Source organism: Mustela erminea, chromosome 10 (genome assembly GCF_009829155.1).
Source record: "Mustela erminea isolate mMusErm1 chromosome 10, mMusErm1.Pri, whole genome shotgun sequence".
NCBI lineage: Eukaryota > Metazoa > Chordata > Mammalia > Carnivora > Mustelidae > Mustela > Mustela erminea.
Genome location: NC_045623.1, coordinates 31,750,996 through 31,773,980, shown reverse-complemented (window position 1 = coordinate 31,773,980; position 22,985 = coordinate 31,750,996). Strand labels below are relative to the sequence as shown.

Genomic DNA, 22,985 nt, shown 5'->3' with positions numbered 1-22,985 from the left:
GGAAGCAATCTAAGTGTCCACTGATAGAGAAGATATACATACACATACACAAATACACACAGAGGAATATTATGCAGCCATAAAAAGGGATGAGATCCTACCATTTGTGACAACATAAATGGACCCAGAGGGTATTATGCTAAGTGAAATAAGTCAGACTGAGGGAAAAAAAACACCATATAATTTCACTTATATTTTGAAACTAAAAAACCAAACGAAAAAACAAAAAGCAGAATCAGACCTATAAATACAAACAAAATGGGGTTGCCAGAAGGAAGGGGTGGGAGGATGGACAAAATGGGTAAAAGGTAGATACAACCTTCCAGTTATGGAACAAGTAAGTCGCATAGAGAGAATAATCTGTGGTACTGTATTAGCATTGCTTGGTGACAGATGGGAGCTACACTTTTGGTGAGCAAACTATAACGTATAGAGAAGTTGAATCAGTATGTTGTACACGTGAAAGTAATGTGTGTCAACTATACTTATATTTAATAGAATACTATTAATTTTTTTCAAATTAAAATTTAAAATAAGTTATCCAAAAAGTGAAAGAGCAGGCAGTCTTGTTAGTCTTCTTTAGTTCTAATTCAGGTCAGTTGCAGGTGCCATGATGGGTGCTTTACTCCATAGGTGACTTGCATCAGTCACCTCCATTGGTGACATGCCCTACACTGTCATATACCAAGGGAGATAAGAAAATACTGCATTGAACTATATTTGGAAGGTTTTGTTTGTTTTTTATTAATGTGAGGGCAGTTCACTAAGATGTGACTGCTCCCTTCTCCCATGTACAACCACTGTTTTGGGGAAGAAGGGAAAGCAGGGAGGAGGCATGAGTATACGAGAGAAAGGTGTTAGAAAAGTTATGATTTTATAATGTGTAATTACTTGAACTATCTCACGATAAGATTAAATTTTTCTTTGTCAAAATATTTTGTTTAAACCCCTTAAAAAGCAAATTATGAAAAGTTTTTAAATTGGGGAAAATTAAAACAAAAGTGGGTATGGGTATGGTCACTAGGGTAAATCAAAGTTGTGTATATTATGCAGTTAGTCCTAAGGCTAAAGGATAGCTAAAGACCTATTTAACACAGTATCATAAGAATTGGGAAATAAGATGAGTCATTTTTTTGTTTGTTTAATATATGGTATTAAGATAATGAGGAAGCTAGCTAGAAAAATTTTAAGTTGAATCTATACCTCACATCCTAGTATGCCAGGGATATATTCCAAATAGATCAAAGGTTCGAATGTGGGGGAAAAAAAGCCATTAAAATACTACAGTAAACCCTAGGAGAATTATAACCTAGGCAGGGGAGTGGGGATATAAAATTCAGAAGCCTTAAAAAATTCTGATTACATAAAGATGCAAAATTTCTGTGTAGTAAAAATGACGATAAGCAAACTGAAAGACAAATGACAGTTCATATCATACTACTTATTCTAATTTTCCTAATACAGAGGATTTTAAAAAATAGTACAGAATTAGTTCACAAAGAAAATATAAACACTTCTTAATTTGATGAATAAATCAACTTCATTTAAGAGATTCTGTACATGGAAATTACAGTATCAAACCATTTTCTGACTTTTAGAATAAAAATTAGCACAACTTTTGCTGTGTTTTTCAAACTTTTTTGACTGTGACTGAGAGTAGAATTTCTTTTTACTCTGTAACCCAGTATACTCACACATACAAAACTGAAACAAGTTTCACAAAAGAATACTTACCATTATTACATGATGTACTGATATTTCCTATTTTTCACTTTTCTTTCTTTTTTGTTTTGTTTTCTAATGCTGACTGTAAGCCATTAAAAATATTTCTCTAGGTTGCCAGGAGAGAAGTCTACAGTTTGGAAAACAGTTCTCCATTGAATATATATTGGCGATGGTTAGGATACTTCTGGTGCCCCACCTCATATCCTCTTGGCTTGTTTGTAATAACTCTAGCCCATTGCTGCAGGATCTACCTGCATATGCGTATAGTCCGACAGCACTTTCCCTCAGCCACATCACACGTATTTCTCACTTTCTGGCCTTAGTCCTCACTATCACTCAACACAGTGTACCTACAACTCAGTAATTCTGACACCTATGCAAACCTGGAAGTAGAAGGATGTTCTACTTATACCCCAGGGAATAAGCCTTGATTAATGGGAGGTGGGAGCCAGTGGTCAAACATTACCTGTTTTGTCCCTAGGGCAGAGTAACTCAAAGTGCATTCTCTGTGACGCTTCAGAGGGTCCCTAGCAAGACTGAGCCCCAGTTGCCACCTATGCAAACCTGGAAGTAGAAGGATGTTCTACTTATACCCCAGGGAATAAGCCTTGATTAATGGAAGGTGGGAGCCAGTGGTCAAACATTACCTGTTTTGTCCCTAGGGCAGAGTAACTCAAAGTGCATTCTCTGTGACGCTTCAGAGGGTCCCCAGCAAGACTGAGCCCCAGTTGCCAATAATAGTGAATGCTGTATCAGTGTGTGTCAAACTTTAATATATACACAAAACACTTCAGGATCTTGATTACATGTAGATTCTAATTCAGTAAGTCAGAGGTGGAGCCTGAGATTCTGTTGTGTTTAATGAGCTCCAGGTGATTCAGATGGTGTGGCTCACACTGAGTTGTAAGGACCTAGAAAACATATCCTTCCATTGACTTTCCCTCCTTCCCTGTTTCACTCCCCTAATACCTCAGATTCTCTTGGGATCATTTCCCAAAATGAACTATCTGCATACAAGCCTGTTTCTCAGGCTTAGGGGTTAGGCAGAACCCAGGCTAAGACAAGTAGTAATGATCCATTAATTCTGTTTCTAGGAATTCATCCTATAGAAATGTTCCCATATGTATAAAATAATTTTATTTACAAGATCTTTCATTACAACATTATAACAGCAAAAAAATGGAAATAATATAAATATAAGTAGAGGGTTGGTTGAGTGACTTACTGTACTGTGGGCTATTATACAGCTGTTATAACAATAACAAGGCTCTTTATATTCAGATAAGAAAAATATTTAAGATGTATGCTAAGCATAAAGGGTGAGGATAGAGTGTCATTCATACTAATGCCTCCTCCATGAGAGTAAAATAAAGACAATATGACATATATTTCTTGTGTGTGTATGTATGAAATAACTCTGGAAAGATACAGAAATTAAATAATATTGATTGGGAGGAGGGAAAATGCATGGCTTGGAGACAGGAAAGGGAAGGAGACTTTTCTTAATACTGCCCTTTATATTTTGTTAAGTTTGGAGCATATGTTAATTATTGGATTAAAATTTTTTGTGTTTGGTCTAGAAATGTATTAATTTTCTTCTCAGCCTTCTTTGAATGCTAACACTGAATGTTACATATTCAGATCAGTATTGGAATAAGATCACTTACCACCTATGTTATCATTTATGTCCATATTTAGTTTTCCAACAGGTTCCAACATAAATTATCACTATACTTTATATCTGTATTTTTTTAAAAATTGCCCTTGGAACACTGAAAAAAAATTAAATTAAATTATTGTCATAACACATAACATTGTGTATAGTAAGCACTTGGTAGCTACCTGCCAAGTTTATCTGAATACCCTGTATTTGGCTTCACCACCAGAACAGTGCCTACGGTAGAGCACATTGCCTAAAAGCACAGTTATTCAGGATGTCACCAGAGGAGGGAAGGGTGATGGTACTAAAAAATAAAAATAAAAAAATTATAGCAATGTATGATATTTTTACTCTAATAAAGCAAGGGAAATATATAATACATTTTAAAAGAATTCTTGGGAAAAAAATAATTATTGGTAAGTGGGTAAAACGTTAAAAGTTTTGTTGTTCAAGTAGAGGGTATTATGCTAAGTGAAGTAAGTAAATCAGAGAAAAACATTTATCATATGATGTCGCTGATACATGGAATTTGAGAAACAAGTCAGAGAATCATGGGGGAAGAGAGGAAAAAAGGAAATGGAATGAAACCAGAGAGACAAACCATTAAGAGACTCTTAATCTCAGGAAACAAACTGAGGGGAGGCGAGGCGGGTGGGAGGAATGGGGAGGCTGAGTGATGGACACTGGGAAGGGTAATGGCTATGGTGAGTGCTGTGAATTGTGAAAGACTGATGAATCACAGACCTGTACCCCTGAAACAAATAACACATGATACGTTAATTAAAAAAAAAAAAAGATAAAAAATGTTTTGCTGTTTAAGGATTAAACTTAATTCACTTTAGGAATTCACATATAGACTCTCACCTCCTAGTGATGCTAAAAAAATGAACAAATATTTGAGGGTCTACTATGACCCAATTCTGTAGTAGGCCCTGGGGATATAGTGGTGAGCCAAAACAGACAAGGTTTCACGCTCAGTAAACTTAAAGCCTACTGAGAGACAGATATGAATCAAGGAGTTGTGTTCATGATCAAATAATTACAAATGAGTCAGGTACTCTAGAGAAAAGGGACAGGTTTATATATAAAAGGAATCTGATATGGGGCTAGAAATCAAGGAAGATAGAGTTTGAGTTGAGATCTGAAGCATACAAAGGATGTGCAAAGTTTACATCATGCAGCCTTTGTTAAGAATTTCATTCTGTGGCTTCCAGATACTTATCAGTTATCTATTGTTCTGTAACAGACTACTACAAAACTAAGTGACTTAAAATTACAGTTTATTATTTCTCATAATTTTGTGGATTAAGTGGGTGATTCTTTCACTGATTCTTCTGAGTTCCTTCCCACTCTGTGTGGTCTTTCTTAACCCAACTTCTTCGTGGTTTTGCGATACCAGAATTTCAAGAGCATAAAGAAAGAAGCTGCAGGGCTTCTTCAGTCCTTGACTCTGGAACTTGCACAGTATCACTACTTCTGTAAGCAGGTGAAAAGGCCAGTCTAAATTCAAGGGATGAGTAAATAAATTCCACCTCTCGATGGATAGAGCTACAAAGAATTTGAGGCCATGTTTTTCAATCTATTATAATCTATTGGGTAACTATATGTACTCATTAGTTATTTACTAAGCATTGTTTTAAGAACTAGAAATCAAATATGAACAAGATACAGTAATGTATGTATGTTGCTATTTTTTTCCTTTTCCTTGGAGCACATGGTATTTGTAAATTATCATTCTATCTTCCACAGGGATCACTATTCATGAATATTTTTTTCCTGTGGCATAAAAATGAATCATCATTAAATGAATAAAATATAAAGAGTCTTACCTAATTAGGAGGGGAAAAAAAATCACTGGAGACTATAAGTAATTTTTAACCTTTCTAAATTTATAATAAACTACATGTATTTTGTAGTCAGAAAAGAATTAAGGTTATGTCAGTGTAGCTGTACAGTTATGAATGATATCTATAAGCACAAAAACTAATCCAGTAGTGAAGATCTCAGGTCAAGTTTTTCTCTGTAGTTATATTATACCTCTGTTCTCAGGTTTGTTTTAGTGATCTTTTAGAGGTGGTTTGTTCCCAGCTCAAAGTTTGCCCTTTTGGATATTTCTTTGTTTCTTTTTTTTTTTTTTAAGATTTTATTTATTTATTTGACAGACAGAGATCACAAGTAGGCAGAGAGGCAGGCAGAGAGAGCGAGCGAGAGGAGGAAGCAGGCTCCCTGCTGAGCAGAGAGCCCTATGCGGGGCTCGATCCCAGGACCCTGGGATCATGACCGGAGCCGAAGGCAGAGGCTTTAACCTACTGAGCCACCCAGGCCCCCCTCTTTTGGGTATTTCTGAATGAATGAATAAATAAATACTATAAGTAATGACAAAGACATTAGCTACCTGGAATTTTGTTTTTTGTTTTTTTGTTTTTGCAGAAAACGTCATAAGAAAACAAAGGTATTTTATTTGCTTAGAAAGTTATATTATGAATAGTTATAATTATGAATTATAGTTATAATTATGAAAGTTATAATTATGAATCTAACATTTTTTCCAATTTTTTTAAAATTGTAAGAATGATAAGAATGCTGCTTTTATTCTGATGGAAAGTGACAGGCTAATCATCAGTTTACCCAGAGTGAAGTGGACAGAAGTAGCACTGACTATGGCATCTCAGCTACAAGAAGAATGTATTGCCTTTATTATAGAAAACTTCTCCAAGATCATTCAAAGTGAAAATTTTGCTCTTCTCTTACAGGTACTATGTCTAAAATTATATCCTATATTTAGCCCCATCTTTGTGTTCTGATTACCATTATGTAAGAGTTTTTAAACGCAGGTTGCCTTTGATTAAATTAGTGTGACTTAAATAAATTCCATAGCAGATGGCATGCTTGCATAGGATTTAGAGCAATGATGGACAGGATTTTTGGCTCACAAGATAATGAAGGCAGGAGGGGACGGGTTTGAATGCACTGGCAAGGCATAATGTAACTCTGGCCAGCAGTAACCCTCAATCAGCATAAGCCATATTTTAGAAACCAGTCATAAAGATACTGTTTTGTCAATAATACAGTTATGATCAATGCAAAATTCTTGGTCTTATTGGGGACCCACTTGTTCTAAATTTAGTTATTGAATAAAGAACTTTGATTATTTATTTCTAGTTCTGTTTTTAGGACTATTTTGGCTTCTAGAGAAGTGTATGTGTTGTGTGCAGATTTTTTTTAAAGGAAAGGGATTTTTATAATAAGTTATTATTATCATAATTATGTAATTATAATAATTATTAACAGAGAAAATAAGTTTTCTGGTTGACTTCATATGGGCAGTTATGATGAATGGTCTGTTGTTAAGCCAGACTCTCACATTTCTTACACATTTCACATGTATTCCTATTAAATATAAATTTCTATGTTTTGTAGTCGCAAGCAATGAGCAGCACAGCTGATCTATTGGACAAAATTTTAAAAGCAATTGAAGAAAACATTACCACTGAGAATAGTTGCTCTCTACTTATGGCTCTGGACATGTTACTGAACTCTGACAGTACAAAGGAAATGGTATTAGTGATGAAATTCATTTAAATGATATAATATTTGAATTGTTTTAAGATTTTAAAATATATGGACATCTTAAATGTTTCATGGTTCATTGAAACTAGATAATGGAGATTGGTTATTATCCCTACTTTTGTGTCTATTTGGAATTTTTCATAAAATAAAAATTTTTTAATTCCATTTACCTCTAAATAGACTTACTGTAAAAGTTCAGAATTTGGCAGTTTGACTCACTAATTCTAAACATAGTTTGGTACTTAATATTAATTGGTATAGCATAACTCTAGTATTTCTCCTGTGTCGCTGTATTAAATTTCCTAAAAATAGAACGTACAGAAAAATTTAAATAATTTTAATCATCTTATTTTATTTTATAATATATTATTAATCCCTTTTTACCCTCAGAAAATCATATTTAAAATTGGATGGATTAGGAAAAAGCAAAATTAAAATAATACTTATTTTAAAATCTACTTAATCAATATTAGTAAGCTTATTGCAAATTATTGACAGTTTTTATTTGTTCAACAAGAATGATAAAAAATTTCATCGTATTTATTACTATTATATAGAGTATTTGACCTTGTAATGTCATAGTTGATTTGAAAAGGCTGTAGAAGATATTTATGTAAAGGCTATTGGTGATTTAAAATAATGTTTGGTTGAAAGGATAAGGTTTAGCTTCATGTTTACTATAAAATTCTGTTTTTGACGAGTAAGCCTTCATAAATAACACATACCCGACGATTTTAAAAATCTAAGTGATGACATCATTGATCTAGCTTTGGAGTAAGTAGATTCGGAAAGGAATAATGACTGGTTGCTATGACAATGTGGCTCTCACCAGCTGCTGATTTGTTGCTTGAACACAGGGTTTTACGTGCAAGATCCAGGCTCTGCGTGATAAGCTGTGGATCTTCCTGGTTCGGTCTTTCTATGCTGTTCGTCACACAGAAAGCTGGAAGCTGATGAGCACAGATGATCAACAGAAAATCCAAGCAGGTATATTAGCCGTGAGATTTTTTATTCTTATTTTATGATCTCTGTGATAAGAGACCTTTTGAGGGGATGCTAATAAGTGGTAGGATTAACATTGTTTGCTTCTGTTCAATAATAGCTTGCTATTTGAAACTCATGATAGTATGTTTAGGCAGTTTTAATAAATCATGCTTGACTGTTCTTGGAAAATGACTCATTTCCTTTATATATGTATTTATCAGTTTTTAATTCTACTCTGTAGTAGCAGCAGTGTTCCAACCAAATTTGCTTAAAAGCGTTTTTATAAAGAGGTTAAAAGTATAGGAAAATGTAATTCACGTAGAACGTATTACCAAACATACTTTCTCTTCCTTTTTAAATATATTTTGCCTAAAGCTTTTCCATCTTTTGCATAATGTATCATTTCTTGTGGTTTTGTCTAAACTAGATGGCTTTATTTCACAATTGATTGGTTCAGTGATACGATGTGTGCTATTGCAGAATGTCCCTCAGGAGCCGCACAGTGCTCTCTGACATTTAATAGGTACCATTTAAAACATTAGCATTAAACAAAAGATGTGTATTGCTCAGAATGTATGTTTATTTCAAAAATATTAAGATAAAAATGTTGAGGGTGTGGAACTAAAAATGGCTTCATGACTATTTTTGGGTTAAAGCAGGTGCCTTAAAAAAATATTTGCAGATTCAGCAAGTATACTTTTAAAAAACATTTTAAGAGACTATATTTTAGAAAGTGAACATTTTTTACTATAAAACACAAAAGCCATAGGTGATATATTCTTGATAGTACATAGATATGTTAAATCCTTTAATGGAGTAGTCAGAATATGCTTTGCTCTGGCTTGCATTATGAACATAACATGATTGTGTAGCTGGATGTGAGCTGAGGAGCACTTTTTCAAAGAAATTCCAACAAAATAATAAAAGAACAAAATCATGAAACAATGAAAATCAAGGTCTTCAGGAATTTGAGATTTTTTCCTTGTGAATATATCTGTACTGATTTTTGGATGACAGTTAATTTTTACTACAAAATCTATTCAATGTGAAGAAATAAGATCGGCATTGCATGAGTAGGTGTCATTCAGCTCTCTTCTGATTGGTAGTAAACTTTGTTTTTCTTCATTTTAGAGGATTTCATAGTTAAGTTGTGCCTTAAACAATATTTTTTATCTTTATTATATAAAGTGCTAATTACAAATACATACAAATACATATATACACACACACGTAAAACAAAATGTATTGGTAATTGTACTAATTGTCAAAAAGAACTTTTTAATCTATCCCATCAGTGTAATAATATCTTTTTTCTAATCTTTAGTATGTTGAATTATAATGAGTCCTGACTTATGGATAGTTACTGCATTGGGAAACCTCAGATAAAGGAGTGATTTTAGATTGTCTTTGTTACAGCATTTCTTACATTCTGATTGAGTTACTCACCTTTGGGAGAAATCGTATATTAACTTCTTTTTGTATAGGATTGTGCAAAGTCATTTGCTCACTATTAATCAGTCCTTATAATGCCATTTCTAGGATCCTGCTTTGTGTTATAGCATAGATCCTATAGGATACAAATAGAAGATGCAGTGGAAGTGTTACATATAATTTATTTTTCATCGGCTGTTTTAGTAAATATCAAATGGTTTTTTGAGATTGTATTTTTCCAAACTATGGTTTATATAGTTTGAAATATAACCCTCAAAAAAAAGAACTATATTAGCTGAACTGTATTTATAGCTCTCATCCCATTATTTCTTTATATTTTCCTGACGTCATTCAAATTCTTATTTGAAGAGAATAAAAACATGAGTTCTCCAATAATTGCTCTATAAACCTGATGTAGAAAGTGAATTCTTATGTAATTCTGAAAAGGACGGTTTGAGGATTGTTTCTTGTTTTATTTTCAACAGAACCTAATTTTTTTCTCTTCTCTTTCCTTCTTCCTCATGATATCTCTGCAAAAGCAGGAAATATTTGTAGTTAATTTCAGCAAAGTATTTTTACAATTTTTAGGATAGGCACCTTCTCATATTTAATGGTTTATAAAATATTACATTTGCCACAATCTGTAATTTTTTGAATTTAGAAAACTAAATGAAACTGATTATCTCTAAAATTTCACAGCTTGAGAAAATTCTGCTTTTTTGTAAATTTATGAATCCTCATGAGATTTTACATTTCTTACTTATTAATTTTAATTATGCAAAATCCATAGACACCAGAAAATAAGATTGAAAATGGGGTTCTTTAAAAAAAAGTTCTAAAATATAATGGAATTCCTTGCGTATACTAGGTTGCTTTTAACCTTTCTTAAGTTACTTCCATTAAAACATAACCTTTTTCTGCTAGCGTACTGTTTTCCCTCTACTTTTATGGTAATGATAGTATTTCCTATAAAAATAAATTATTTCTTTCTACAGCTGCATTTGACAAAGGTGATGATCGAAGACTTGGCAAGAAGCCTGTATTCAGTAGTTCTCAGGTAAACTTTTAAAATTTCATGGGTCTGAATGAAAAAGGATGCTAAGTAATTTAAATTTTATTTTGTTTCAGTGATTATTTAAATGTATTCATTAAAGCCATTTCTTAATGAAAATAATTTTGAGTCTTTCTTCAATCAAGCTATAAATTTTTAAATGATGTGAATTTTTAATATCCAGCTGGCATAGGAAGTGAAATATTCTGCCTTTTTTATTTCCTTGAAAACCTTTTTGGCAACTAACGTATTGAAGCTATTCCAACAGATCAGTAGTTGTCTAAAATTCTAGACCTAATTCAATGTCTAATTTTCTAATTAACCTACTTCTTAAAGAAGATTTTAGTTGTCCCAGTTTTCTCAATACTAAGATTTTAATTCACATAATACATTTTTGGTGTGAAAAAGGCAATTCATACCAAGAGTATAGTTAGTTGTGTTTTACTTTTAAAAGTTACTTGTTATATTTATATGAAGTATATGAAGTAGTCAAACTCAGAAAAACAGGAAGGAGAATAGCGGGGACTAAAGGTATAAGGAAAAGGGCAGTTTTTCAGCGGGTATAGAATTTCCGTTTTACAAGACGAGAAAGTTCTAGAAATTTGTTGCACAAGGTCTGTATAGTTAACATTATTGTACTTCCCACTTAAAAATGGTTAAGATGGTAACTTTAGTCATTTTTTTTTTTTACCACTTCCCACACACAAATGACTTGGTATATTTGTTACAATCTGAGCCATTTTTCTTCTGCTAAGCATGGAACACTTAGACTCCCCGCTGACCATTCTTAGGTATATGGTACAGTACCATATACTCTTAGGACATTTTTCTAAGAAAATACTCTTAGGACATTTTTCTCTATGTACTGATTCCCTCTGTGTTATCCTCAGTGGTTTTTTTGTTGTTGTTATTGTTGTTTGTTTTTTGTGTTTTTTTAGGCTTCCCAAGAATTATTTTATCTGCCTTTCTTTCTGCTTTTCTACTCACTGTTATCAGCCAAGCTTGTCCTCTTTTCTTGCCTTAACAGCAAAAAAGAACAGTCTCATTGTTCTTCCCCTCCTGACATTCAGGTGGCCTGGGGGTTTATACTGTTAACCATGGTGGGAAGAAAATAGGGTAATATTGTAATACTGTTTCCCTGAGAAAGGCAGAATACTGACAGGGGTGCTGGACTTGGGATAATAAGAGTTAAAATCTTGACTTCACTTTTTCTTTTTCTTTTCTTTTCTTTTTTTTTTTTTTTTTTTTTTTTTAATACTTAGCTAGATTTTCACTGGTTTTGTGAGGGAGTGAAATGGAAAAGGTGTGGTCTCTATGAGGCCAGAAGGCTGAGCAAAGGATACAGGTTTCCTGGGGTCTTTTAGCTCCATTCTTTATCTTCTAAGGTGTTTTTTCCTACAGGGAAAAAACAGGGGCGGGAAGTGTGTGTGAGTGTGGGAGGAAGCCTCTTCAGCCAAGTGCAGGGATTGCAGCACTGCCGACCTGCACAGCTGCCAAGACAGTGCAGCCTTGATTTCGAGTTTGTTATCTCTGCCATCTGTGAGCTAGCTATCTCTAAAATGGACTAATAAAACCTCGCAGAATTCTTGGGAAAATTAAGTGAAATAATTTATGTGCAATTATTTGGTACATAGTAAGTGCTCAATAAGTATGGAATGAATAGATGTGTTTTACAAGATGAGATGAAATCTGGAAGTGGGAGAAAGATAGTGAGATAAGACAGAGAAAGGTTTAAGAAGAGTGCTGGTACTAGAATACTTAAGGTAATGTCTGGGACTTGTTTCAAAATAAAAGGGAAATTTATTATCCAAGTAAATGTTTTAAAATAAAAAATAAATAAAAATAAAAGGAAGTTAATAGATGAAACAAAATTGGCCAAGAGCTGATTGCTGTTAAAGCTGGGCAATAGGTACCCAGGGGTTCATTATACTAGTCTATCTTCTTTGATTATGTGTAAATTTTACTACAATAAAAAGTTAAACAAAAACCAACAAACAAAAGGAATCATACTGGAACCAAAAGGGTGTCTAAGGGGAATTCTCTAGAGGATAGCTCTCTTTTCTCATTTTTCTCATTAGCATGTGGTCTCATTTTTGTCGGTAGCAGGCATCTTCCCACCTGGCCATTTGTATATAAGAAATATATGTAAACTTCACAGATGTAAGTTAGAGAATGCCTAGATATATGTGTATAAATTGAATCCTCATCATGCTATACTATGTTAATATAAAGTTTCTAAAGGAGTATGGTCATCGCATATACTACATAGATCTCACCCATAGCATGATGCTTTGAAGAGATAGATACAGGGCGCCTGGGTGGCTCAGTGGGTTAAGCCTTGCCTTCGGCTCAGGTCATGATATCAGGGTCCTGGGGTCGAGTCTTGCATCAGGCTTTCTGCTCAGCAGGGAGCCTGCTTCCCCATCTCTCTGCCTGCTGCTCTGCCTACTTGTGATCTCTCTCTCTGTGTCAAATAAATAAATAAAATTAAAAAAAAATAAAAGAGTTCGATTCAAGGATTTGGTAGATTAAGTAGGATCACTTTTAAGGGTGAGAAGAAGTCTAAAATCAGAAGTCTGCCTGGTTTTAGATATTAAAAATAGAGAAAGGATTTCTTTTTAAGATTTTATTTATTTATTTGACAGAGAGAGATGACAAGCAGGCAGAGAGGCAGGCAGAGAGAGAGGAGGAAGCAGGCTCCCTGCTGAGCAGAGAGCCTGATTTGGGGTTCGATCCCAGGACCCTGGGATCATGACCTGAGCTGAAGACAGTGGCTTTAACCCACTGAGCCACCCAGGCGTCCCGAGAAAGGATTTTTTAAAAAGATTTTATTTATTTATTTGACAGGCAGAGATCACAAGTAGGCAGAAAAGCAGTCAGAGAGAGACAGATTGGGAAGCAGGCTCCCCGCTGAGCAGAGAGCCCGATGCGGGACTTGATCCCAGGATCCTGAGATCATGACCTGAGCCAAAGGCAGAGGCTTAACCCACTGAGCCACACAGGCACCCCTTTTTTTTGTTTGTTTGTTTGAGCTAAGATTTGATCAAGAAAACAAAAAATGAGGACCAAACCTATTTGAACTTTTATAAATATTACATAGAATCCTGGAACACTGCACTGAGTAGGACCAGTCTCTACCCTCTAGAAATAAATAATATGAAGCCCAGAGAGGTTAATAACTTCTTAACTATCCTAAGTCAATAAAGCTACGACAACCCAATGATTCCTTTATTAGGACTCTACCTCTCTTTTCCCTAAACTCAGACAGGTTATTTATTACTTTGTGTGTGTGTGTATTCCCACCCTCATATATGTCACCTTAGACATATTTTTAATGTAAATGGAGGTTTTCTATATTCAGAAATATTAGCCCTTGATTTGTATATCAATATATGCTCAGGTTTGAAAACATGTGTCACATTTTCTTGAGTATCCAGTATGTTATGGGCACAGTATTAAGGGATACAAAGATGAAGACAGCATAGGCTCCTCCTTAGACCTTTGCAGTCTCATACAGATTTTCAAAGAGGGGGCATATTTCATAAAGAGTGGCAATATAATCTTAAAGTTTTATTCTGCACTTCCCAGCACTTTTTAACATGTTGTTGTTCCCTTGTATAGCAAGGTTGATTATAACCAAAATGATACAGGCACATTGTCTTCAGTGTCTTAACTGTTCTTCTCTTTTCCTCTTTTTTACCTACTTCACCTGTTTCTAGGATCCCTTTTCCTCCACTTTCTCCATATTGCTAGTGTTGTGTTACTATTTTGTTCTTCCAAAAGCCAAACTTTTCAGAAGTACTGTCTTGTTTCCCAGGGGCTTGCAGCCCAAGAGCCCACCCCCAAGGATTAAATCTTTAGTGATAAAATTTCAGACATTTGGGATAGGATTGAAGAGACAGTTTTTGGTGAAAATCTTTATAATGTACCTCAAATTATACCATATAAATGACTGCCTGCTTAAAGCAGTAAATCATGAGCTCAACTCCCACTGCCATACCTACAAGCATGTGACTTTGGTAAATCACATATCAGCTTTAATCCCCAGTTTCTTGTTTATGAAATAGAGATAGCAACAGGAGCTCTCTCATAGGAGTGTTATGAATATTAAGTGGGATAATGCGTGAAAAGGGTTTTAGCACAGAACCTGGGAGTGGGCCTCAAAAAACATTGGACATTGTTATCATTGACCCAAGCCATCCTGACACCTTTAGGTGTTAATCTCTACCGTAACTTCACAAAGCTAAATAGTATGCCTTTTTAAAATAACATTGTTTTTTAATTTTTTATGCTGTATTTCAGATTCAATTAAGGTAATGTGACCAAAGACACATTCAAGTGATCAAAGATGATTCAAAATTTTTTTTTAAAGATTTTATTTATTTGTCAGAGAGAGAGAGGGAGAGCGAGCGAGCACAGGCAGACAGAATGGCAGGCAGAGACAGAGGGAGAAGCAGGCTCCCTGCTGAGCAAGGAGCCCAATGCGGGACTCGATCCCAGGACGCTGGGATCATGACCTGAGCCGAAGGCAGCCACTTAACCAAATGAGCCACCCAGGCGTCCCAAGATGATTCAAATTTTGAGTGGCCCTATATTGTAATGTGATCTTTACTTTCTCCTCTTTGAAAAGCTGCTTATTGAAACAAAGTATTGTAAGTCAAGTACTTCCATCAAGTTATAAAGAATTTTTTTTCTTCTTTATAGCAAAGGAGACAAGTTTCTGACTCTGGTGTTATAAAAAACAAATCTTGGAGAGGAAATACCAAGAAGGATTGTTGGATTTATCCCTCTACTAAGCAAAAGATGAAATCTGATGGATTAGTAGCATCTGGTCATTCATCAAGTACTAATAGAAATACTATAAATAAAACTTTGAAACATGATGATTTAAAGGAAAAGGGTGGTGCAAAAACAGCATCTAAGGTTACAAAAGAACTTAAAACTGGGGGAAAGAATGTTTCTGGAAAGCCCAAAGCTGTAATAAAGTCCCAAACAGAAAACAGTGATAATGCTAAGTCAGCAAACAAGTCGCCTAGACAAGCTGTGGAAAGGTGTGCAGCAGCGTCACCAAATGGACAGAAAAACTCATTAAATGAGAAAGGAGTGAGAAATCAGGAAGGGCACATTACAGGTGCCAGGCCCAAGGTACTCACTGGAAACTTAAATGTGCAAGCCAAAGCAAAGCCTTTGAAGAAAGTGACAGGAAAAGATTCTCCGTGCCTCAGTAACGCAGGGGCTTCCAGCAGATCGACCAATTCAAGTATGGAATTTCTGATTTCCACTGAATGCCTGGATGAACCAAAAGAAAATGGATCTGTAGGAGAAGAGAAGCCTTCTGGTGATAAACTGACCTTTTGTGACTCTCCAGGACAGAGAGTGAGAAACAGTGTGGAAAGTATCAAAACTTCTACTGTAGGTGGGTTTTAGTACTCTCACTTTTAATAGCTCCTGACAGTTAAAGTTCCCGGAAAAATGATTCTGTAGTTGGATGTTTATTTAGTTTCAAATTCCAAAAAACATTTATTTACATGTGTTCATGCAAACTGAGAGAAAATATACTTCTTCCCACATTAATGTTTATTTTTGGATATAGTGTCTGGCCAGTGAATTTATGCATGGCTTTTACATATTCAACATTCTGTTTCATGATGGACTTTTTCTTAATTTACAGTGGTAAAATCTCGACCTGCTTCAAAAGTTACCAATGGAACTTCAAATAAAAAAGGCATTCAAGAAGAAACTAGTATAAATAACAAGTAAGTCTTCATTCATTATTTTACATGTACATTAGCTTTCTCTGCAAGTTAATTATGCGCTAACTTCTAGCTAAATATTTTTAAAACATCTTTTCTTCTTTGTTAGGGAATGTATTTATTTACACAATATTTTAAAACTTTATTAAAAGAAGATAGTGTATGAAAAATGATATATTACATTTGTGACACTTGATACGTATTGCTTTGTCATACTTGACCTGCAGGTTTACAAATTTAAAGACCTATGAACATAAGGTTTTTCAATTTTTAGAAAAAAAAAGATAATTTTTAATTTATTTGAGAAAAAAATATATTTTGTAATATGAGTCTTAAAATGTCATGTGTTGCTGAGTGCAGTACTGACTGCAAATCATTTTTCTTAGTGTGCTAAAGAAGGTCACTAACAAAGGATATAGTGATCCAGTACCACAGGCAATTTTAAAGAAAAAAGGAAATGGCAGTGGATGTGCTACAGCCCAACAGAGGACAAAAAATGCCGCATCTAATCTTGCTAAAACTCAAGGTAAAGCTGATATAGTCCTGGGTATAACTTCTGTGTTTAAATTGAATAAGCAGAACTCTGATGTGGAACTTTAGCAACAAATAAGAATATAACAGGGTTTCACTCGTTTTACATTTGTGTCATACTATAGAGATAAGACTTTTTACCCTTTTACTTTTAGATAAGTATTTTTTAAAAAGATTTATTTGAAAGAGTGCGGAGTCAGCACATAGGGGGAGGGTCAGAGGAAGAGTCCCAAACAGGCTCTGGAGGGCAGAGCTGTGGAGGAAGCAGGCAGATGGATCTCAGGGTCCTGAGATCATGACCTGAGCCTAAGCCAAAACCAAGAGTGAAACCCAGGCGCCCCTATATAAGGATTTTGGTATTTCAGGGTGTGGGTTTGGTTTTTATTGTCTTTTATGAGAAATAATTAAGGGAGTCAATAATTTATCTGTATTTTTAGTCCTTTTATAGATTATGCCTAGGTTTCTTCAGTTTCACTGATAACTATAGGAATTCCACGTGCAAAACCAGCACTAATATTAGAGCCTTTTAAAAAGTAATGGTACAGTCTTGAGCACTGTGACATGTAGGGAAGAATTTTCCCTCTGTGCTGTGCCTGTTTTGCCATGTTCTAAGAGAGAAAAGCATACTGATCAGATTGCATAATGACATGCAGATGACATAACAACTGATTTTAAAATTAATTTGCTTTATGTATTAAGCATTCACATAAGTGTGAGCAGTTTGTAAAAACCTAAAAATAATTTTGAGTTAGATAATTAATACTGAAAGTGAATTTTAAAATAAGCTAGAGAAAAATTATTCAAGGTTTAGTAATAAATATTAACATTTACAGAGGTTTGGCAATTCTGTTTCATAATTTTAATTATCATCTCTAGGACTCAACCAGTGTAAACAAATAGATTCTCAAAATTAATCCTTGCCCTCCAATTACCATTTTTAGTTTCCACTGTACATCTAAGTTGTTAATCCAGATGATCTACAATAATAATGGTCTTGTTATGAAAAATAAATTAGTTTTGTTCATGTTTGACAGGAAAATAACCACAGTAATTTCAACATTTCTATTTTATATTTAGTTTGATGCTCCTTTTAGCTGTGTGGAACAGTCTTTTTCCCAAAAAAACTTCAAAGGGAAGACCCTTCCTGCTCTTTTGATATAAGAAAATCAGATTTTTCCACCCTCATATATTTATGCAAATCTAATTCTGGTGTAAGGATCAACACTCTTGAGGAAAAAAGATCCTATTTAAATAATTTTACTAAGATGCTACAGTAGTCCCCTATATTTGTAATAAAAATTTTTTTATTTTATCATGTTCCTGACACCTAATCTTCCATAGTCCATGTCACAGGTACATAATTTCTTGTTTATTTTATTTCTTCTAATGTAATTTAAAAACAAATACTGCATTTCATTCACAAATTGGAAAGTACTTTACATTTTTAAATTTTCTTTTCTTAGGATCTCAAGGAGAGTCACCAAATTCAGTAAAATCTTCATTATCTTCAAAGAAGTCTGATGAAAATGTGACAAAATTGGACCACAATACAGCTGCAGATAAACAAACACCTAAGAGAAAACCTGTTAAGCAAGGACACACATCTTTGCCTAAGGTTAATGCAAAAATAGCGGCAATGCCTAAAAACTTAACAAATCAGTCTAAAAAAAGTGAAAATTTGAGGAATAAAGAGTCAAAACAGAAAACACTTCCTGGACAGGTTATATTGCAAACTCAGCCTTCTTCTCAAAGACCTTTAAAAAGTGAAATATGTGTTGTCCAAAAAAGTATGCTTCATGATGTACATGATAATAATAATAAGGATGATATTTCTGAACAGAAGCTTCATGAACCTCTAATTAATGTCACATCAGAAATCAGCGGTAGAGAAGCATTCCAGTCATCATGCAAACCTGACCCACAAAAGCCATTAAACAATCAAGGAAAAGAGAAGTTAGTATTAGAATGCCAAAGTATTTCAAATCTGGATAAATCAATAAAACATGAACTAGAATCAAAACGGATTTGTTCAGATAAAAGTGAAATAAAATTTTCCAGCAAAGAATCAGATCAATACAACACAGCTAAAATACATTGTCTTTCTGATAGGAGTGATAACGTAGATCCAGAATTTTACAGCACCACTGTCCTAAAATCCATGATTTCAAATCACAGTGAAAACTCCTTGAACTCTAATCCTGTTTGTGATTTAGATTCAGCAAATGCAGAGCAAATCCATCCAGTATCAGATAGGGAGAAGCAAGGAGGGAAACAAGTTATAAACAAAAAATTAAGCACTAAATGTGTCCAAGATGTTCTACCATGTGTTGCTGAAAGGACAAATGGTACTTTAAATTCTGTCCAAGATAACAGAAAATCTAAAATTCATGTAGAAGAACAGAAAATTCCTAGTTACTTGTCTGATGACTCTGCTATGAGTGAAATCAAACATGCTATAGCAGACTCAGATATTTCTTCCAGCTGTGTTTTGGAACAAATATCGGGAAAAAATTCTCCTAAGGATATGGAAACAACAGAAACTCCGGAGAGCCATGAAACTCCAGAAATTCCCTTTATGAGCCACTGGAATTTGAGTACCAGTGGTCTGCATCAGAGAGAAAGCCCTGAATCTGACACTGGCAGCGCTACCACATCCTCTGATGACATAAAGCCCAGATCTGAAGACTATGATGCTGGAGGGTCTCAGGATGATGATGGGTCAAATGACAGAGGTATTTCTAAATGTGGCACTATGCTGTGCCATGATTTTCTTGGAAGAAGTAGCAGTGATACCAGTACTCCTGAAGAATTAAAAATATATGATAGTAACTTAAGAATTGAGGTGAAAATGAAGAAGCAAAGTAGTAATGATCTTTTCCAAGTTAATTCAACAAGTGATGATGAGATTCCTAGGAAACGGCCAGAAATTTGGTCTCGATCTACAGTAGTTCACCCTAGGGAAAAAGAAAATATTCGACGAGGCAGTGTCCAGTTTGCTCAAGAACTAGATCAAGTTTCTTCCTCAGCAGATGAAACAGAAGATGAAAGATCTGAAGCTGAAAATGTTGGAGAAAATTTGTGTACATCTAACTCAGTTCCTCAGCAGTTTCAGGGAATAATTAATTTGGCTTTTGAAGATGCAACAGAAAATGAAAGCCACGAGTTTTCTGCAACTAAAAAATTCAAAAGATCAGTCTTACTTTCAGTAGATGAATGTGAAGAACTAGGATCTGATGAAGGGGAAGCCCATACTCCCTTTCAGCCTTCTGTAGATTCTCTTTCACCTTCTGATGTTTTTGATGGCATTTCTCATGAACATCATGGAAGGACTTGCTATTCCAGGTACACACAAGGAAGTGAAGGTAGTATTTTAGAATGTAAACAAGATAAAGGCAATAGTGTATATAAAAACGAAAGCTCTCTCTTGGGACCCAGTAGCATTGACTCATCCAGAAAAGATAAACAGAGTGCTTCAGCCACAGGAAAAAAGTTCACAGTAGATGTCCTGTTCAAAGGAGGCAGACAGCTTCTTCCAGAAGATAAAGTAAACAGTGGAAGCAAGGTAGATAATGACTTTCAGCAACGCAGCAAACTCTCAGATAATGATATAAAATCTCAAGAAAGACCATGTCATTTGGAGCTTCATCAAAGAGAACCCAATTCTGACATACCAAAGAACAGCTCTACAAAATTTCTGGACTCCTGTCGGAGTCAACTTCTGCCTCAGGAAGGTCAAGTGAAAGAGAATCATTCTACAGCTACCAAAAAAGCTAATATTGCTTTATCTGCAGGTAATGTACAGAAATAGAAATGCTAAATCCGTAAGAAAATGAGTGTATAGATTTTAAAGTTGTAAGTAGCCCCAAATGTTATATTTTAGTTAGAATAATTAAGCAACAGATACAAATTTCAAATGAAAACTTAAATTTCTTAATAATATGAAAACTAGCTAGTTAATCTTTATTGTTCACTTAAAATCCTAGTGCAGAGTTAAGATCTAGCAAAATTTTGGTAATTATTAGAGCTAATCTATTAAGAGATTTTACTTGAAATAATAAAGAGAAAAACTTAGTTTGCTATTACTTATTTATGTCTAATTTAACATAGAATTCTTGACTATTAGAAATTTTATTATACAATTGGATATGATTTATGGACTATGCTAGTATATATCTAAGAGGGCTGTGCAATAACTAAAATAATATAACTAAAAGCACTGAACTATTTTAACTAATTATTATAATTTATATGCATTTTACAGAGATTAAGACTTTGAGGATCACTATAATTCTAAAATTTTCAAGTAAAAAGATAAATTTCCTAAAAGAGATTATATTTAGAAGTAATGATAATATATGAAAAAAGCCCAGGCTTATTTCATATGTATAGATGATTTCCTGTCTAATTGTTTTGTGTGTTTGTCTTCCTTATTAAAATAATTTGAACTACATTTAAAATATTTAAAATATGCAATAGTGATTGACTGCATAGCTATTGTATATCAGAACTAAGAAAGACACTGATCAATAGCCCTTGTTCAGCAAATTCACAACAGTAGGGAGCTCTTTAAAGTTGTATTTTTTGTTTGTCCTTGCTTGCATCCTCTTTTGCATGTGCAATATACAAATAAGGCTTTAGATAAAATGTATTTATTACCCTTTTGGAACTGACTTAACTTAAAAATCACCATAAAATAACCATGTCTTTTTTTCTCTTTTAAGTTCATATTATAGTGAATTAGATACATGTGCGCATTCTATGTTTATGTTTAAATAATTTTTGTTTTCTGTATCACACATTTTCAAATTAAAGTATGGAGAATTATTGTTAGTTGCCTATGTTGATTTTGCTGCTAAACATCCTTTGGTGTTTTTTTTTTTTTAATATAGAAAAAGAAATGCCTCAATAATCTTGTCAATTTTGTATAAGTGTTATTTTTTCCATTCTGTTTTTTTTTTTTTTTGGACTATAACTGTTACATTGTTTTAATATTGTTCTACAAAACTCTGAGGGGTACCAACATGAGCAATTTTTACATTGTGTAGTATTATGAATTATTTCAGGAGACATAGATGATTGTGACACACTGGCACAAACCTACATGTATGACCATCGGCCTTCAAAAACCCTCTCTCCAATATATGAGATGGATGTAATAGAAGCATTTGAGCAGAAAATGGAATCAGAAACACATGTTACAGACATGGATTTTGAAGATGATCAGCACTTTGCAGAACAAGATTGGACACTATTGAAGCAACTGCTCTCTGAACAGGATTCAAACTTAAATATTACGAATTCTGTTCCTGAAGACTTAAATTTAGCACAGTATCTAATCAAGCAGACACTACTTTTAGCACGAGACAGCTCAAAACCTCAGGGTAAAGCACATGTTGACACTTTGAACAGATGGAGTGAACTAACCTCTCCCCTTGATGATTCCTCAGCAAGCATCACCATGGCTAGTTTTTCCTCTGAAGATTGTTCACCCCAAGGGGAATGGACAATTCTGGAACTGGAAACTCAGCATTAAGAGTATTAACACTTTGGAAAATTTTGAACTATGCCACCACTTTATTTTTTGATGCTTATATTATATCCAAATAATTGCATTAGCCAGAGATAGACTGTCCTTAATATTGAGGGAGTCTTTCCAATTTGTTGAGGTAAACATAATTTGTTTATTAATATATCATATGTAGAAAAAAGTGTTTTTCTAAAATTTTTGAGCATGTTTTATTAATTATTAGAGGAATTAGTAGACTTACAAAGAAACCCTACAGTTTTCCTTTCCTAACTGATCATTAGTTCACTTGTTTATAATTCAAGGATTTAAAATGTGAATGCACAAGTAGATCAGTTCCTTTACTTTTTGCTCTGCATATTATAACAGTAATTTAACAATAAAAAAACTTGCTGTGCTTGTGTCAATTTATGTATAGTTAATCAGTGAGTAACATTCAAACTCAGGTTGGTGTGATTGAGCCTGATAACTGAATATTAGAAGAAACTTTCACTTTCCTAACAGTGCAGGTCCAGGAAATTGTGAAGTAAATGCACTTCAAATTTCAATCACATTGCTACTAAAACAGAGAAATGGAATCCTTTATAACTATCTTTTTTGGGACATATCCAAAGAGAGGCATCTGCCCTTGTCCATTTGTTTCACCTATACAGACTTAAAAGTTAGTTAATTGCTCTTCATTTTCCATCCCATATTAGAGATGATGTTTTGGAACTATTCCAGCAATAAGCCTGCACTAAATATTAATTTTAAAAT

The 22,985-nt window shown here is 34.1% G+C and overlaps 1 protein-coding gene across 3 annotated transcripts in view; it reads left to right on the top strand.

Annotated features, from left to right (window-relative positions):
- The window catches only part of BTBD8 (BTB domain containing 8), a 104,353-nt gene extending 81,717 nt beyond the window's left edge, over positions 1 to 22,636 (top strand). For all 3 annotated transcript variants that reach the window (XM_032302106.1, XM_032302107.1, XM_032302108.1), the window contains 9 exons: positions 5,956 to 6,138; positions 6,806 to 6,943; positions 7,813 to 7,942; positions 10,366 to 10,427; positions 15,126 to 15,837; positions 16,093 to 16,177; positions 16,561 to 16,700; positions 18,169 to 20,496; positions 21,769 to 22,636. In XM_032302106.1, coding sequence (XP_032157997.1) covers positions 5,956 to 6,138; positions 6,806 to 6,943; positions 7,813 to 7,942; positions 10,366 to 10,427; positions 15,126 to 15,837; positions 16,093 to 16,177; positions 16,561 to 16,700; positions 18,169 to 20,496; positions 21,769 to 22,238 — 4,248 coding nt within the window. In that variant the 3' untranslated portion in view covers positions 22,239 to 22,636. The remainder of the gene's footprint in view (positions 1 to 5,955; positions 6,139 to 6,805; positions 6,944 to 7,812; positions 7,943 to 10,365; positions 10,428 to 15,125; positions 15,838 to 16,092; positions 16,178 to 16,560; positions 16,701 to 18,168; positions 20,497 to 21,768) is intronic.
- The last annotated feature ends 349 nt before the right edge of the window (positions 22,637 to 22,985 follow it).